Here is an 18,330-nt window from a genome sequence, read left to right on the forward strand (position 1 = left end):
ATAAAAGAGAAAGCATAGCCCCCACCCCAATTGTCCAGAAACCCATCCTCTATATAGTAGTAAATGCATTCAGATTTAGGACTGGCAGCTTGGTAGGATCAGTTCTGCTTTATGAATAGTTTTGTATGAATAGCTGGGGAGGTTTTAGAGCTTGTTTGGATTTTGTCTTAACAAGCTTTGCTTGAAAGGTGTATGTGGGTGTTGACAGTAGCTGAAAGTTTGTGAATAATGATTACACACATGTGTGGGTGTGGAATGTCGTCGGGTTTTGCAGCCACTGATAATAATCGTCAATGAGCAAACAGATTCTGAAAATAGATATCGTCATATTGATGAATTTCAGAATTATGAGAATTAGAATAATCAGGGAACAGTTGATCTAGTGTTAGGTGATAGAAGAATCCCACTCAGAAGTAGTTGCTCAGCAAGAATAAGAAAGATCAATATTGTAAGTTTAGAAATTTAAAACTCAAGTTTTTTCAGGGACCAGGGATCACCATGCCAGAGATCACCTGATCCTCCTTGGCTAAGATGATCAGAAATTAAAGTTCTCTTTCTGTAAGTTCCACCCAAAGCTATTACATTACTGTCCCTTCTCTTTAAGAGTTTTGCCCCAGTTGCTTAAGAATTTTACTGAGAGGAGTACCTGCATGGTAAGGGCCTGACAGAGGTCCCATGCATCTCTTGGGTTACCAGTTGGTTATCCTAAACTTAGATGGCAAAGAGAGAGGAAAAACATTATTGCCTTAGTTTGCACACAATGTAGTTATTAAACAGTTGCTTGGTTCTATAGGTGAACTGCTCAGTATTTTAACTGTGATTTGCTTACTGCCAACAAACTATGATCTGAAGCTATTGTTTGCAAACATTGGTTTGTTTGAACTATGGCTTGGTGATATGTGTGAACCTTACTTAACCATGGTTTGTTTGGCCATCCTCTTCCAGAAAGCTAACCAAGCTAGAGATGCATGAGGCAAGAGCAGCTTGAAAATGAATCAAACTTTGAAGAAGCAAGCCATAGATTGTCTAAGGGACAACTTGTGATTAACTGCTGGTTTGTTGAACAAACTGTGACTTAGCATTACATGTGACCCAGGTTAATATCTACTATACTGAATGACAGCAGATTTCCAGGATTTCTTCTGGAAAGACAGCAGCTTTCCAGAAGATGCCAGAGATTGAACCTGGGACCATTTGCATGCAAATTATGTGCTCTACCACTGAGCCACCTATGGATTCAGTATTACCTTCTCTCTTCAGGATTCCTAAAATATCAGGAGTTGCAAAAAGTCTCTCCCCCCCCCCCCCCGCTTGAGGGTATCTTTTCATTCCATGGATACTTTAGAAATATGAAACACAGGGGAGCTTGATTTTTGTCCTTGCAGTAATCATTTAAAGCTGACAAGTTGCAGAGCAAGATGAACATGTCATATCTTGTACAGGATGTTGCTTGCCCCTAAATCAATTCATGCTCTATGCGCCACTGCAGCAGGATACTAGTGTGCTATATCTGTGACTAACACTTGCCTGATCTTTGCTTAATAAATTTTCCCTTGAATGCCGTGTGTTGGTTTACTTTATAAAGGGGGTGGGACAGTGTGAAATACTAAGCAATATAAGTGTTGACAGAAGAGAATATTCTAGGCAAGTTTTGATTCTGCCAAATTATATAAGTTACTAGCCATTTTGAAAGTGTCTTTCATATTATAATGTATAACAAGTTACCACCCTGTGTAAGTATGGGATGTGAACAGTGAAATTCTCCTTTGTACAGGCATGTGAAATTTTAGAAATTAGCTGAAGATATTGATGGCAAGTGGGATAGAGCTTCATGGCTATTTTCCACTTAATAGCATAAATTGCCACTTCAGCTGTACCTGAAGAGGCCCAGTAGAATCACATTAAGGTGGAAACTGAATTAAATGCCATTGATACTAACTCTTACTACTTCTTTGCTTGTAATAGCAAAAACCCGTGCCACCGACTTACTGGTGAATCCTCTGGATCCAAGAAATGCAGATAAAATTAGAGTTAAAATTGCTGACCTGGGCAACGCTTGCTGGGTGGTAAGTATAACTTATTTTGTGTGTCTTAAGACGTTGCTCTTTGGTCTACCACCTACATGCTAATGTTTTCTTACCACTGCTGTCTTTTCTGTTCTTAGCATAAACACTTCACAGAAGATATCCAGACACGGCAGTACAGATCAATAGAGGTTTTAATAGGAGCAGGTTACAGCACACCGGCTGATATCTGGAGTACGGCATGCATGGTAAGAACGAGATCGCAGTGCCTCATTGCTACGCTGCTCATTTGAAAATACAGCGAGATTATTAGGATTTCTGGCCAAGTTGTTAAATGGAAAAAGACAGGATGGTAATAGCTCAAGTGATCATAATTGTGAATTGCTGACTGGTTATGTTCTGAAGCATTGGCTTGGATCTAAAGAGCTACTTAAGGTGTGCCCAGCTGAATATTTCAAATGTCTGCTGTGCAGCGGATTTCCCCGCCCACATTACAAATGACATTTGAAACCCCTCTTCCGTTTTTGCTTGGTTTATGCTGCAAAGTGTCAAGTCCACAGGTGGTGCATTATAAATAATTACATTGGCTTGCAGTGCAATAGCATTATATTGGGAGTGTAAGCTTATATTTTCAAAGCTAAATGTGTAAATTAAACTGCAATTTGTTTGGTTCAGAATGATTCATAAATTGTATTTCATGTATTGTTCTGTTCCCAGTGATTTCAGTGTCACCTATAACAAATGTAGGGTTGGAGCTAAAATTATGTAAGTGGATTTGTTACCATATCTGTGTTTCCCAAATGTAATGTCTGGCAGGCAAATAAGCACAATTACGCTAAGTCAGGCTGGACAGATCTAGGAGTAGACCTAAGGCCTTCCATTTATGTTAGGCCTTACCTGCATATGTTTTGTTTCTTACCCACAAGTGGCTGTTGAATTTATTCCCACAAGTGGCTGTTGAATTTATTGTGAGCCAGTGTGGTGTAGTGGTTAAGAGTGGTAGACTCCTAATCTGGGGAACCGGGTTCGTGTCTCCGCTCCTCCACATGCAGCTGCTGGGTGACCTTGGGCTAGTCACACTTCTTTGAAGTCTCTCAGCCCCACTCACCTCACAGAGTGTTTGTTGTGGGGGAGGAAGGGAAAGGAGAATGTTAGCCGCTTTGAGACTCCTTCGGGTAGTGAAAAGCGGGATATCAAATCCAAACTCTTCTTCTTCTTCCGTCTCCTTGCATGGGATCCAACAATCTATGTAGATATGCACTGAGAAATGCAAAGGGACAAACTCTTGTGCCCACCATCTGCTGCATAACAAAATGTGTTGTGAGTTGGACATAGGGCAGGCTAGCCTTTGCTTACGGAGTGGAATCAGGCTATAGTCTCCCTCTCTTCTGAGTGTGCTGCGTCACTGTGAAGAAACCTGATGCTCTGAAAGCTTCTCTTTTGACAGGGTTCTTCACAATAGCCAAAGAGTGAGCACATCAGTCCGCAGTCTCTGAAGCTGTTCTGTTTACCACAGTGTTGCCCTGTGCTGTGATATGGATGCCAGTTTTTGTGAGTCTTGTTGGAGCCATGTTATCCATATAGCACACTAGATTTTTGTGAATGGTTGTGTTGCCATTGAAAATGCCTAGATGGAGATCTGTGGCAAGCATTGCTTAGTCTGTCCTAGTTCATTTCTCACCCTCTTAAGAAGGAACATGGTTTACCTGAACGGGCCCTGGTTACAAAAACCTGTTCGGTAACTGGGAATGTACGTAATATTGGTTTGTCATGATACACGTGCAGACTTAGATCTCTTCTGCTATTTCTGCTCCATACATGTGGTATGTGGATGTTACCGAGAGCCCCTGTCTGCTTAGTGGTCAAAGCAGAGGCCATCGATCTCTCCCCACCCCGAGGGGGAGGAATATAATGGCAACCACTGTGACAGAAAAGCAGAATTGGGCTGAATGTGTCAGAAACTACACTGTCATTGACTTAGTCCCTGTTATTTTATGAAGCTGTGTTTTGCTCATAAGAAAGAGGGGGAAAGAGGTGTTTCCCTGGGGAAAGGACTGCACAGTCCTGTGAGGTATGTCATTACACCAGCTGGAAATCCATGATGTGTAGGAATTCGCCACATCTGCCGGTAGTTTGCCTGTGCCACTGCTGGGAACAGGAGTGAGAGCTGTGATTCCATTGCTTGTCTTTATTCAGACTCCTTGGCCTGAAGCCAGGGCAAGTGATTGTGGCGATCGCAGCTCCACCCTCAGACTCTCGTTGGTGCATTAATGTATTCATTGGCCATTGAGAGAGAAGATAACATACATAGCTATTTTTGCTGTTGCATTCTGCCTTGGCTCATAAATGATTTTTCAGATAATCGAATGATAACTTAAAGAAGCTTAACACCACCACCCACATAGGGTCTATTTCTTTATTTTTAAGTTACAAACAAAAGACAGTTTAGGCACGCACCAGTAAAGAAGATACTGTACAGTACTAAATTGTGTGGTTCGATTCCATTCTGCCGATGGGATGACCAGACACAAAGGGAGAATGCTGTTGAATAGTGAATTCGTGTCTCTATCTTGTTATTATGTCCCCAATATTGTGCATAGCCCTTGCTTCACAGTAACCGCACAGAGCGCATGTGTCTCAATGGCTGTGCTCAGGATGATGTTGTGAGATAGAAAACAGCCTTGGCCCCAAGACTTCTGGAGGTTTCTGGTATTTTAATAAATGAAGAGAAGGAATACTTAATTCTAACTTAATGAAAATGGTTGCTATAGCTGCTGTTGTTTTCTTTTAAGGTGGTTTAAGTGTGCTTGTTTCTCTCATAGATTCATAGAATTGTAGAGTTGGAAGCGATTCCAAGGGTCATTAGCCCAACCCCCCCGGAGGCAGGAATGAGTTCCTCCCAAGAAACTGGAGGAACTTTACTTCTTTAAGGGGGATAAGGATTCATGGCAGACGAATCTCATAACTTCCACAAAATAGCAATTTTTGTTTAGTTCCTTGATACTACTACTACTATTATTACTATTATTTGTTAATTTATGTACCACCCTTCATCCAAGGGTCACAGGGTGGTTTGCAATATTAAAAACACAAAAATACATAACATAACACAGAAACAAACAAAATAATACCCCCCACACAGTTTAAAAAGGGTTCTCCTTATAATATTTATCTAATTTTACATGCTTAATAAGTCTTTTTATTGTTACCAATTTTAAATCGAAACAGTGCGTGTGTATTTCCCTTGTATTTGCCTTTGTTTTTTCTATGAGCTTAAAGCTGAAATAAAATAGATTGATTGAGTTTAAAAGGGCACAGATTGTTTAAATTAGCCAAAGGCCTGGGAGAAGAGAATGTTTTTTTGTCTGGTACCTAAAGATATGTAATGAAGGAGCCAGGCAAGCTTCCCTGGGGAGAGCATTCCACAAACAGGGAGCCACCGCAGAGAAGGCCGTTCTTGTGTTGCCACCCTCCAGACATTTTGAGCAGGCACAAGAATAAGGGCCTCAGATGATGATCACAGGGTCCAGGACGGTTCACATAGAGAGGGGTGGTCCTTGAGTTATTGTGGTCCTGAGCCATTTAAGGTTTTTTAGGTCAAAACAAGGACTTTTAATTGTGGTTGGGAGCTGATTGGCAGCCTGCAGTCACGCCAGGATTGGTGTTATATGCTGAACCTGCTTTGCCCCAGTGAGCATTACGCAGTTAAGTGTGTTGCGTAAATATAGTCTTAGCAGGCAAAGTGTTTTGCAGACTCTGTTTTTGGGGGTTGGTTTTGTTATTTTGCTCTGCAGAGACAATGGGCATGTGTGTGTGTGTGTGTGTGTGTGTGTGTGTGTGTGTGTGTGTGTCTGTGTCTTAGGGAAAGCTTTGCATCACTTAAAAGTACAGAGTGGCTGTTATTTCCATATTTCCATGCTAATGCAAGGGGGACTCCCAGAAGGAGATATAGCAAGATACCTGCTTTTCAAAGGGAATTCCCCCTCCCCCTGTTCTGTGCATTTAAAATCATTATCACTTAAGTGCATTTAAAATCATTATCACCTGTAGAAGTAAGTCTGAGGCTGTCTCACCTGGATCTCCCATCAATATCTTGTTTTATCATAGGCATTTGAGCTCGCGACTGGTGATTATCTGTTTGAACCGCATTCTGGTGAAGACTATTCCAGAGACGAGGGTATGCATCTTTTTACCATCTATATATTTCACTTCACCTCTTTATAGATGCAGAAGAACGTGAAGAGGCCTTCGTTTATTTGCTCAAGTAGTCTGCTGACAGAAAGGTTCTCATTTCGGAATATAAACACCACATTTTTTTCTCTTTAGTTTAAAGTCCCGCCAGTAGCAGTAGGTGGGCAGTCTCCCCACAGCAGAAACAGTCCCCTTCCCTAAGCCTCGGAAGAAAGGATTAATCTCTTGTAAGATCTGCATCTGAGTGTGGGACTTTTGAAACACAATTGCAGCATTTTGGAAGCAAAACTGACGTGTATCTGTTTGTGAAAGCTGATTACTAAATGAAAAGCAACCCAGCAGCCACAATTAACACCCATGTAGCTGTCCATTTTCCACGCTTGTTGGCTTGTAACATCCTTTGCAGCAGTAACAACACAGGCATCAGTTTCTTGGTTTTCCTTTCAAAGTGCTACGAACGATGCCAGTCTTTTTTGCTGGTCGTGAAACCTCCGCATGGGTTTTCTGCAAGCATTGTTGTGTTCGGAACTTTTTTTTGGAATTTTTTAACTAATTCCAGTTTCTTTCCTCCTCTTTTTATCCCATCCTCTCCCTTGCCCTCCCCATTCCTGTGCCCTTTTCTCTCTCCTCCATAGACCACATAGCACACATCATAGAGCTGCTAGGCAATATCCCAAGGCACTTTGCTCTTTCTGGAAAATATTCTCGGGAATTCTTCAATCGCAGAGGTAGTACCTCTTCTTTTTGAAAGGTGCCGTGATGCAGACAGAAGTGGACTGGCAGTAGCTCATCGTAGCCTGTACAGCTAACATACACTTTGCAAGATGACACTGCAGACAATTTCTATTTGCAAAACAAATGCTGGAAAAAAGCAGCAGCACTGACAGATTGTTTGTTTCACTTTGCGAAAAACAAACAGTGCAATCACCTTGTAATTTATTTCTTTCGGCAAAACAAATTATTTTTTCTAAATTGTCTTACAAGTGAATAGCTTTCACCCTCACACCGAATAGCATTTCTGCTTTCTTTCAGTAAGGACTTGTCTGTTTCTGTCTGTACCGGGCCAGTGTTGGTGTGTGCATGCAATGTATTGATTAAACTGTTGTATGTTTCTGTTTTGCTGGAAATGTTCTCCAATGCAGATCACATAGCATTGATCATTGAACTGCTGGGGAAAATCCCTCGAAAATACGCTATGTTGGGGAAATATTCCAAGGAGTTTTTCACCAAAAAAGGTAACAGTATTTCTGCAAACCTAATTTAAACTGTTGCTCTTTTCAAAGAAGACACTGAACACTTTTTAATGGGTAATGAAGAGTCTGGCTGCTTTTAAACATCATGTTAAAGAAGATGTGTAAATGTAAAAAGCAGGGAATTCAGGTTTATTTTATCATGTGTGTTGAATATCCAAAATATTGGGCTTATATATCTGCTTAGTGTTCCATTTATTCTATCTGAAATCAATAAAGGAGTTAATATAGTTTCCTAGCACACAAAAGAAAACATATTTAAGATGCTCTGTTGCCTTCTTATCTTGAATACTTGAATAGATGTAGCAAGTAAAAAAAAAAAAAAGTTCAAGCTCTAACCACAAAAGGATATTCTGGATATTCTGCTACTGAATCTAGAAATGATATAACCATTTGAGAAGTCCGTGCCCAAAGTGCTGTTGCTTTTCCACAAGAACAACAAGTATTTTGATCTCTTTTGTGTTTTATGTTGTCATTTGGATGCTTTTGGTGTTAGAGGTTCCGATGCACAGGAGGGACAAAAGTCATTGGAGGAAGTTTTGCAGAGGCGAGTCAAAAGTTCAGCCTTGGAATTTGGCAATTAAATACAAATAGCCAGGACTCCACTCTCTGTTTGATTGACTGGGAGAGGGAAGTGAAGTAAAAAATACTTTAAAAGCCTTTTTTCAAAAACCGTTCGACTCAGATTTTAAGTAAAATCATAGTTGTTTGCTGTGTGACAAAATACTGATACAGAAATGCATAGTTCCAGTTACAGGTAGCTAGCCATGTTGGTCTGCCATAGTCAGTATATATATGCATATATGCATTTCTTCCAGTAGCACCTTAGAGACCAACTAAGTTTGTTCTTGGTATGAGCTTTCGTGTGCATGCACACGAAAGCTCATACCAAGAACAAACTTAGTTGGTCTCTAAGGTGCTACTGGAAGAAATGCATATGCCTTTGGAAGATACCCATGCCTGGCCCTGTGTAACCCTGGGCTGAATTAGCTGTTCTCGGGTCCCCCACATCTGCATTGTGTAGGTGTCCTGCATAAAATCAGGTTATTTTTATTATCAAGCTGTAGTGCTTCTTATATTTCTTTCTGGCAGTTCTTTGAACAATAAAAGGCAATCTTTGGCACAACCCACTGGGAACTTGTACATTATATAATTGATAAAGAGCACAGATGTGCGTTGTACATATTGCTTTGCTCTAGAATTGAGCTGTGGGGAAGGTGGTTGTTGCATAGTGAAAACTAGAGGTGTAAGAATTCACGTGGTAAACATTCAAATAGGGTGCTCAGGCAAGCAGGCAAAGAAAGGCCTGGATGTAGTTCTCTCTTCATACAGGGACCAGCATTATCAGATAAGGTAAAAAAGTAAAGGACCCCTGGATGGTTAAGTCCAGTCAAAGGTGACTATGGGGTCTGGCACTCACCTCGCTTCAGGCCGAGGGATCCAGGATTTGTCCCCAGACAGTTTTCCAGGTCATGTGGCCAGCATGAATAAACCGCTTCTGGTGCAATGGAACACCATTGAGTGCCAGAGCGCGTGTAAACACCCATTTACCTTCCCGCCGCAGCGGTACCTATTTATCTACTTGCACTGGCGTGCTTTCGAACTGCTAGGTTGGCAGAAGCTGGGACAGAGCAACGGGAGCTCACCCCGTCGTGGGGATTTGAACCCCCGACCTGCTGATCAGGAAGCCCAAGAGGCTCAGTGGTTTAGCCCACAGCGCCACACATGTGTGTTGAAGCAGATTCTGTTGTTGTAATCCTTAAAACATTCTTCTTCTTGCAAGCAAATCAGTATGATTATCTTAATATTGTTGATGGGGGGGGGGGAATGAGATCTATCGAGTTCCTGGCAAGGCTTTTAGTTTGGGGCTTCCTCTTTTGTAGTTTTACCACTTAGCCACTGTGCTGGGCTAACACTTCTGATGAGCACACACACACCCTTCCTGTCTTCAACAGTGTTGTTTCCTCTCTCTGTGTTACACTGCATTCTGCAGTGACATGGCGGATGAGAGGGCTGGTTGAGAGGAGAGATTGTGAAGCCTGCGCAAGGTCATGCACCATACATAGAGATCAAAATTCAAATGTCCTTCTGGGCATACCGTACCTCGAGAGTAAGCTCTGCTGAAACAAATTAATCTGTTTTATGAACAGAGTTGTTTCAGCTTTGAACCAAGCATTTCATGAGTTTCATGGGTAGCTCAGACAAATTTGAACCAAGAAAGAGTGTGGAAAAACAGGTGAAGCACAACCAAGAGTATTCTTCGTTACTTAGGTAAATGGGATTTTCATTTTCTCCAGTGAAAAGTGAAAGAATGAAAGAGATGTAGTTTGCTTGAAATAAGTTGAAGGCAGAAACCTGGTTGTAGGTTGCCCCCTTGTGGCTTTTGCCTTTTCGGCAAACTAAATTTCTTGAAATGTTTTTCGATAAAGCTTATTGCGTAATTGAAACATGCTATAGACAATGACATATTGCCAAGAATGCCAAGTTCCCTTGTATAATTATAGCCGGAGGGATGTATACCACAGGTTATCCTGTTCGTTACACTTCCTTAACCTGTTGCTAAAGAAGAGATGAGCAACAGTACAATTATGTCTTTTCAAGGGCCTTGATTTGCCCCTGCCACATAAGAGATGATGCTCGACTCCCTTTAATCATGTCCCGTCCTCTGTTGAGGTTTCACACCAGTGCTGAATCCTTCCCTGTAATGGAGTCCTGAGATGCAGCCAGGTGGGCGGGGAATAATAATAATAATAATAATAATAATAATAATAATAATAATAAATGCTTTATGACACTGGTATTTCCTAACAAAACTTACTTGTTAGCTTAATAAAATGAATTAATGTTAAAATAATAATAATAATAATAATAATAATAATAATAATAATAATAAACCTTACTCATTCAAATGCTCTAACCCAGACCGCATCCTGTTGCCTCCCTGGGTCTTCCACTGCAGTCCTCTGCTGCTTATATTAGTGCTTCAACCTCTACCCCACCACCAATCCGAAACAATCTAGTTCTGCACTTCTTCAGCTGCTTTAGTTAAATAACTCACAGTAGTGAGAATTAGGTACCCAGGGCTGACTTGAACCTGTTCGCAGCAGCCACTTCCAGTCTCTTTTTTCAGATTCATTCCCCTTTCCCTCGCTCGATCAAATTTCCTACTTCACACCTTGATAGATTGACTACTAACTGAGTAAAAAGTTTTGCTAAAGAATTCTTAGGATGATGGCATAAGACAAGTTTTGTTATACAGTACAGACAAATGTGATTAGTCTACCAGCTTATATATACCCGGAGTGGGGGGGGGGGTGCGCAGAGGGGAGAGGTCAACTCTAAGAGAAGCTCAGTGTCTGCAGAAATCATTTCAATCCAAAACAAAACATTTCAAATTAGTTTGATATTGTTGATAACTTTGATTGCTGATTAAACAGAATCCTGCATACATAAACTGGAAAAAATACTTGGGGCCTTACCAAATTATTGACTGACAATACATGTGCAAAACAAAATAAAATAAAAAATTCCTTCCAGTAGCACCTTAGGGACCAACTAGGTTTGTTCTTGGTATGAGCTTGTTTCCTTGTCTTTCAAGACATTGCTTCCTTATCGTTCAAATAGCAATATTTTGTGTTTGGTGTATATCAGATTCCCTTTCCATCCAGCTGTTGCACATTCTACTTGGTGGAATGTGAGTTCCAGGGGGGTTCTGTCACTGTGACATCACTAGAGACAAGTAACTTCTCGGAAGTCTTTGTTGTAATTAATTCTTTAGAAGCTCGGCGCCTTAGCGCTTTACCACACAAGAGCATCTCCACGTGCCATTTCTGAAAAGATGGAAATTCAGCTACGCTTCCCCCAGCTCCGGTCCAAAGGCCCTTCCATTTTGTGCATCTTTTTGCTTTTAGATTTTTATGCTTTATGCTCCTCCTCTCCACTGCTACAGTGCAACCCCCCTTCCCTGGTTGGTTTCTTTGTTTTTGAAAGCACCATGCAGAGGTACAAAAAACTCTCTCTGCTGTGCAGCTGTTCCTCCAACTTGCTAATGACTTTTGACGTTATCTACAGGGTGTTCATTTTGGCCCACAAGGCCATTTCCCCAAACCATGGGTGCCTGTCAACCAGCGGATGTTCTCCAGTGCCTGATCTTTTTGAAGTCTATAGCTTTTACACCTGGGGCAGGCAATTTCTGACCCTAGGCCTCATTTCAAAAGTTCTCTGCAAACAACAGAATAATAGAATTGTAGAGTTGGAAGGAACCCCAAGGGTCATTTAGTCCAACCCCCCCCCCCTAAGCCATACACTCAGTAAGATGAGTCTTCTTGGCAAGAGCGATCTTGGCAGGCAGGAAGAGGGGGAGAGACAGAAGAGGGCTGCTCCCAGCACGTTCATGGACCTTAGCCCACCCATTTCTGGCTTTGGTCCTGCCACAATGCAGATTTCACAGAATACCCTTGCGGAAATGCAGTCCTCAACAGAAGAAAAAGAATGTCCTCGCATGTTCACAGGTTTGGGTAAAAAAAATTTAATCCGTTCAAAAATGTGTATGTATGAAATATGTGTTTTTGATCAAACGTTACCTAACTTGATTAATTGTCTATAGGATGGTCCCAACGCCCCAAATGAATGAACATATGTACGAAAGCGTATTTATTGTTATTGCCTACTGAATAAGATTTCCACGGCCAGGCTAAATCTTCCTGAGAATCGAGACTAGTATCACCATATCTAATTATTTTTTCTTCCTTTTCCTCCCCCCCCCCCACTTTTAAAAAAAATAAAAATGCAGGAGAACTTCGACACATTACCAAACTGAAACCCTGGAGCCTCTTCGATGTTCTTGTGGAGAAGTACGGCTGGCCTCAGGAAGATGCCGCGGAGTTTACAGATTTTCTGATTCCTATGCTAGAAATGGTTCCGGAGAAGCGAGCCTCAGCTGGCGAATGCCTTCGGCACCCTTGGTTGAATTCGTAGTAAAATCTCCAGACACAAACGCTGGGCCAGCACCCGCTTCCCCCTAACATCAGACTTAAATGGTGACTGTTATAAATTCACTTAACAGGATCATAAATGAGCTGGCTTCAACCCAGATCTTTATTTTGCTTTGAGGTACTGTTTGACATTATGCTTTTTGTGCACTGTGCTCCTGGGAGGAGGGTAGTCTTTTTGTCTTCAGCTAGTAGTTTTACAGACTCTCTGCAGAAAAAAAAACACTTACTAATGTGTCTTTAAGCATTGTTTCTTGTGTTGTGTGGCATTCAGACATCAACTTTTTCGACAGAACATCCTTTCTTCTCCCTTCATGTGTTTTGGCGGGTTTTGTAACTATTTATGGAAAATATTTTAGCTGAGTATTATATAATTTACAAGTGTGAGACATTATCAAGTCAGAATTGAGAAAACATACAATTCTTTGGGCAAAGGGACATTGTTCTTGTAAAATAGTGTATGTAAATGCACCTTGTAAATGTTTATTTCCATTAAAAATGGGACGGGGACACAATTTTCAGAGTAAAGCTATTAAATCGAGAGTGACTTGTAGTGTACAAATTGCATGTAGTGGATTTCAAACTGCTTCAGGAGTTTCAAAAACTTTCCTTTCTATAGAGGTGACCACATTTTACCCGGAAATGAAGTGGCTCTAATTTACAAGATTTCATTCTCCAGGAGGCATCTTGAAGGAAGGCTAAAACTTTCAATTCAAAGGACAGATGGACAAAATATATCTAAGTGCTTTTTAGAAGAAGTGTCATTTGCTTTACAGTTGTGAGGTAAGGGCATGGAAACATGGCACTGTTTTTTTCATAAGGATGGTTTTTGTGCTAGGCTTAAGAATTTTAAAAGCACATGTACAGCATTTTTTGTGCAGAATTATTAACATTGGATGAAAAAAGGTGCTCCGCTTGAGGAAAAGGGACAGAATAAATGCAAAATCTACATTACGGTGAAAGACCCGTGCACCTTCCATACATAGCTTTACATGTTTCTAAAACAAATTGCACTAGCTTATTTCCCCCCATGAATTGACATACTGAGGAACTAATATTCCTTGGTAAGTTGCACACAAAATTTTAAGTGTTTTCATACAAAAAGGCTAAGTAGATTCCAAAAGAGAACTCATAGGCAATACAGATTTTAGAATGTAAAATATGGAGGTGTATTTTAGCCTCTTTTAGAAGTCCGTGGAATGAATGTAAATTTATTTCTGGTTTTACACTTTGATTATGGTGCCACTTTTTCTTGACTTTGTCCATTTTAAATTTATTCACATGCCTTTGCAATAACTAGATTGTGAGACAATACCCCCCGTGTTGTAACAATAACCAATTGTTTGAGGTGCTTGCAGTTGTCTTATTAAAGTGGTTGTTTTTCCAGAACTGTACTGCTCCCTGGAATGTTTTGATAGCCGTGAATTCACATGGTTCCCTAGAGTCATCTATTCCCTGGAAATGTCCTCCAGTGCCTCCTGCTGCATAATATTTTCCCCTTTGCCTTTTCAAATGCCTCATTTTGAAGAAAAGAGCAGCTTAAAAAGATAACAGACATGTACTGCAAAATCGCTGCCCAAATCACATGTGCCAAAGCCAAAGAGCAGCAGTCCGCAAGGCTGGCCTTGTTTAATGCAGCGGCTTTATATGCGTCACTAGTAACCAAGGGATACTTTCAATTGCAGGGGTCATTTGCAAAAAGCATTTGTGGCAAGTCTCTTAAATTATTTCAGGTTACAGGACAAGGAGAGGCAGGGCTGTGCACAGACGTTCAAATAAATGGTCTAATTTAACCGTTTAACATAAATCTGCAAAATTTACAAGTAGATTGATAGCCCTACAGACATTCTTCTCAATAGGTGGAAGAAATCCTAATCAGGTAAGTTAACTCTATAGACCTGTTGACAGAAATAACAGCTCTGGCTAATCATAGAATTGTGGGGAGGGACCAGGGGGGTCATCTGATCCAACCCCCTGCAATGCAGGAATCTTTGCCCAATGTGGGGCTTGAACCCACAACCCTGAGATTTAAGAATCTGAACTTCCTTCAGTGTTAGGCTCATATATGGGACATAAGCAGGAATGATTTATTGGAGAGCAGCTTTAACAATGCATCCTGTACAGCAGGCACGTCCAACTCCCAAGTGATTGGGATCTACTCCCAGTATAAAAAAACTGGCAGTGATCTACCCATTGTCATTGGAGAGAGGAGGAGCATGCGTGGGGTGGGTGGATTGCCCAGAGTTGTTGAGCCCAGAGTTGTTGAGCTTTTTGGGGGGTAGGATTGCCCAGATTTCTTCAGCTTTTATTTGTTAACTTTTGGTAAGCTTCATTTAATACCACAATTGATAAGGATCCCGTGATTTACCAGGATCAGCCGGGGATCTACTGGTTGGACATGCCTGCTGTACAGGATGGTGACAACATAGCTCCTGTAGTCACTGGGGTGGAGGAGGAACTTTTTAAGCTTGCAGTCTCTTCCATATCCTCATTATTAGTTTGCATAATATATTCTGCTTCTCCCAGAATGTGCATTGATGCATAATTAATCTTTGCCACGGAATCTGACTCTTATTTTTAGCATAAAACATCCCCAAGCACAGCCCCTCTCCCTTATAATCTCATACTTGCATATGTGAGAGCCCTACACTCCAAAACACACTTTGAACCTATAGCTGCCCTCTCTCGTATTGTTGCAGTCAGCTAGAAGGAATTTTAGCGTAAGCCCCACTGATTACTGGGATCAGCCCCAGACCGCATAATCAATTTCAGAGTCTTTGCCCTACTGAGTCTTTGAATTGGAAGTTAACAATTCAATACATTGCTAAATCTGTAATCTCAAATCCCTAAAATGAGCACACCAAAGTACTATCATTCTAAAAGCCAGTGTGATGCTAAGTTAATGCTGTGATAGGTGTGGATAATGTATACTGCAGCATTATAAATAACTGTTTAGTGTAGTCTCCCACTCCCAGCTGTTTGCAGCTGCTTCTTCACTCCTTTCTATACAAACTTCCTGCTCCCGGTTTTTGTTCTTCTTTTAAAGCAGAGGTCAGCAAAGTTTTTCAGCAGGGGGCCGGTCCACTGTCCCTCAGACCTTTTGGGGGGCAGGACTATATTTTGAAAAAATAAATAAATGAACAATTCCTATGCCCCACAAATAACCCAGAGATGCATTTTAAATAAAAGGACACATTCTACTGATGTAAAAACATGCTGATTCCCGGACCGTCCGCGGGCTGGATTTAGAAGGTGATTGGGCCGCAACCGGCCCCCGGGCCTTAGTTTGGAGACCCCTGTTTAAAAGGGCTCTGCAAACCAGGAGGTGGAGGCTGCAAGAGTGTCTTCCAGCCTTAACATGTTAGCCCTACAGCATGCGTGTGCATGGCACTGTCTCAAGGACAACAACTTTGCAAAGTGTGAAAAAAACACCATGCAGCCTCTAAAACTCAGTTCTGTGGTACAAAAACTGACTGACGGGCATGGAGTTAGCAGGGCTAATACTGGATGGAATCCATATGTGGACGAAAAAATATCTAGAAGTAATTTACAGTTGCTTACCTTTCAAAGCAGATGTTTTATATTGTTCTATCTTAAGTTACAGCTGTACTGCCGTTGATATTTATGTGCAAAATATTTAAATTTCTGGGGCATGTGACATTATAGCAAATGCCTTTCGTCAACTAGATTCGACTCTTCTCCTGAGGATTATAGGAGGTACCCTATATAGGAAATGTATAGATCAGTGTTTCATCAATGTCATTGGAAAAGAACTTGGGTTAAATTGAGATTTGATTTTTATTTCTTAAAGGCTGCTAGTTTCACATGCCTCACATTGTATGTTGCCTATTTCCTCTTACCTGTTCAAATCTTTTAGAGATTTTAATATGCTGGAAGCAGGGTCTTAGAATTAATTATTCAGACTTTTCCCAAAGCTATTTTAAAATACTTGCAAAGGGCAAAAATTACAATCAGCTTATTGCTCTCACAAGCTCAACTTGTTTCACCGAATTATTAAACAAGTGAACATAGCTTATGAAATTAGGATGTTCCACCTTGTTAACTGTAACTTCAGATTTTACAGCGTAAAACTGGAATGCATACAGCTTCTCCATTAAAGTATTTTTTTCTTATTAATTTGCAATCATTCTTATAACTGTAAGGCTTTATCACTTGCTAAATCTTGCGCCAAGCAGTATTTTTTCCATATGAACACCTGTCTGCTCTTCTGGGGGCGCTATAGGCTGCTGTGTAAGAGGAAGAAATCTTGCCTTTAGTCGTCTGCCTGCATAACCTGCATTTATTCAGAAGCGCTTTTTCATGTTCATCTGTTGGTGAAGCAGATGAGGGGACGAAATCTTCATCCTGCATTTGAGAACTGATCATGGGTGAGAGCCATTTCTGTTCTACATTTTATCAGCATCAGGATCTCTGGACTGTGGCCGGTATATGAAACCTGTGTTTTATTTGTTAGCTTGCCCATTATGATGTATGGTGTATCTGTTAGTGCTTGTTCCAGCAGAGCAAATGTGGTTAAACTTTGTTCCTCCGGACATTGGAACTACAACTTCCATCAGCCCCGGCAAACACAGCCAATGCATTGCCTGGGATTATGTGTGGTGTAGTTCGGCAGTATCTTCCGAGGCCCAAAGGTTCAAACCTGCAGTAGACTGTAAGACAGGCATAGGCAAACTTGGCCCTCCAGATGTTGTGGGACTACAACTCCCACCATCCCTGACCACTGGTCCTGTTAGCTCGGGATGATGGGAGTTGTCGTCCCAAAACATCTGGAGGGCCGAGTTTGCCTATGCCTGCCGTAAGAGTACTGACAGCAGTGAGACATGGAACAGAGAACAATGGCCGGCAGTCTATTTTGTAAAGGCCCGCTTGTTAAACAGGTATGGGACTACCCATACTACTTACATTTTCACAATTGCTCCCATAAGTAAACCTACTTCCAGCACACTGCCCTATGAGATGGCAGTAGATGCAATGACCCTGGACCATTGGCCCTGACTGTTAATATAGTAGTGTTGCAAGCTGCTGATGGACCCTTTGTGTAGCATGGTAATGGGGCTCTTAGAGATGTTGTAGAGGCTTAGATAAATGGCTTCCCTGGCAAGATGAGACTTTATCCTGTACTAAGAACATCAAGAGCCTGCTGGAGCAGATCAATAGCCCATCTAGTCTAGTATGTTCTTGTGGCTAGCCAGATACCTGCTCAAAACCTGCAAGCAGGATTCGCTACCTGCAGTTTCCCTTTTTCTAGAGTAGTGTTTCCAGCAACTGGTATTCAGCAGCACTGCTGCCTCCAAATGTGGAAGCAGAACAATCCATCCTGGCTAGTAGCCACCAATAGCCTTCCCCATGATTTTGTCTAACCCTATTTCAAAGCCATCTATAGTATACCTGAAGGAGCGTCTCCACCCCCATCATTCTGCCCGGACTCTGAGGTCCAGTGCCGAGGGCCTTCTGGCGGTTCCCTCACTACGAGAAGCCAGGTTACAGGGAACCAGGCAGAGGGCCTTCTCGGTAGTGGCACCCGCCCTGTGGAACGCCCTCCCACCAGATGTCAAAGAAAAAAACATCTACCAGACCTTTAGAAGATATCTGAAGGCAGCCCTGTTTAGGGAGGCTTTTAATGTTTAATAGATTATTGCATTATAATGTTCTGTTGGAAGCAGCCCAGATGGGTGGGGTATAAATAAATTTTATTATTATTATTATTATTATTATTATTATTATTATTATTATTATTAAAGTTCATGGCCATTTGCTGCCTCCTATGGGAGCAAGTTCCATAGCTCAACTATGTGAAGTATTATTTCTCTGTTGTGAATCTCTTTTCATGTTCAGCTACTTTGGATTTCCACA

The 18,330-nt window shown here is 41.4% G+C and overlaps 1 protein-coding gene across 4 annotated transcripts in view; it reads left to right on the top strand.

The window, feature by feature from the left end:
- Positions 1-13,845, top strand: part of SRPK2 (SRSF protein kinase 2) — an 80,371-nt gene extending 66,526 nt beyond the window's left edge. Inside the window, exons 13-18 of one of the 4 annotated variants that reach the window (XM_033163513.1) lie at positions 1,966-2,066; positions 2,165-2,272; positions 6,132-6,201; positions 6,851-6,943; positions 7,358-7,450; positions 12,258-12,442. In XM_033163513.1, coding sequence (XP_033019404.1) covers positions 1,966-2,066; positions 2,165-2,272; positions 6,132-6,201; positions 6,851-6,943; positions 7,358-7,450; positions 12,258-12,442 — 650 coding nt within the window. Of the gene's footprint in view, positions 1-1,965; positions 2,067-2,164; positions 2,273-6,131; positions 6,202-6,850; positions 6,944-7,357; positions 7,451-12,257 lie in introns of all 4 variants that reach the window. The other 3 variants (XM_033163510.1, XM_033163512.1, XM_033163511.1) reach the window with 3 other exon arrangements.
- Positions 13,846-18,330: the final 4,485 nt, after the last annotated feature.

The sequence above is a fragment of the Lacerta agilis genome, chromosome 10, assembly GCF_009819535.1.
Source record: "Lacerta agilis isolate rLacAgi1 chromosome 10, rLacAgi1.pri, whole genome shotgun sequence".
Taxonomy (NCBI): Eukaryota; Metazoa; Chordata; class Lepidosauria; order Squamata; family Lacertidae; genus Lacerta; species Lacerta agilis.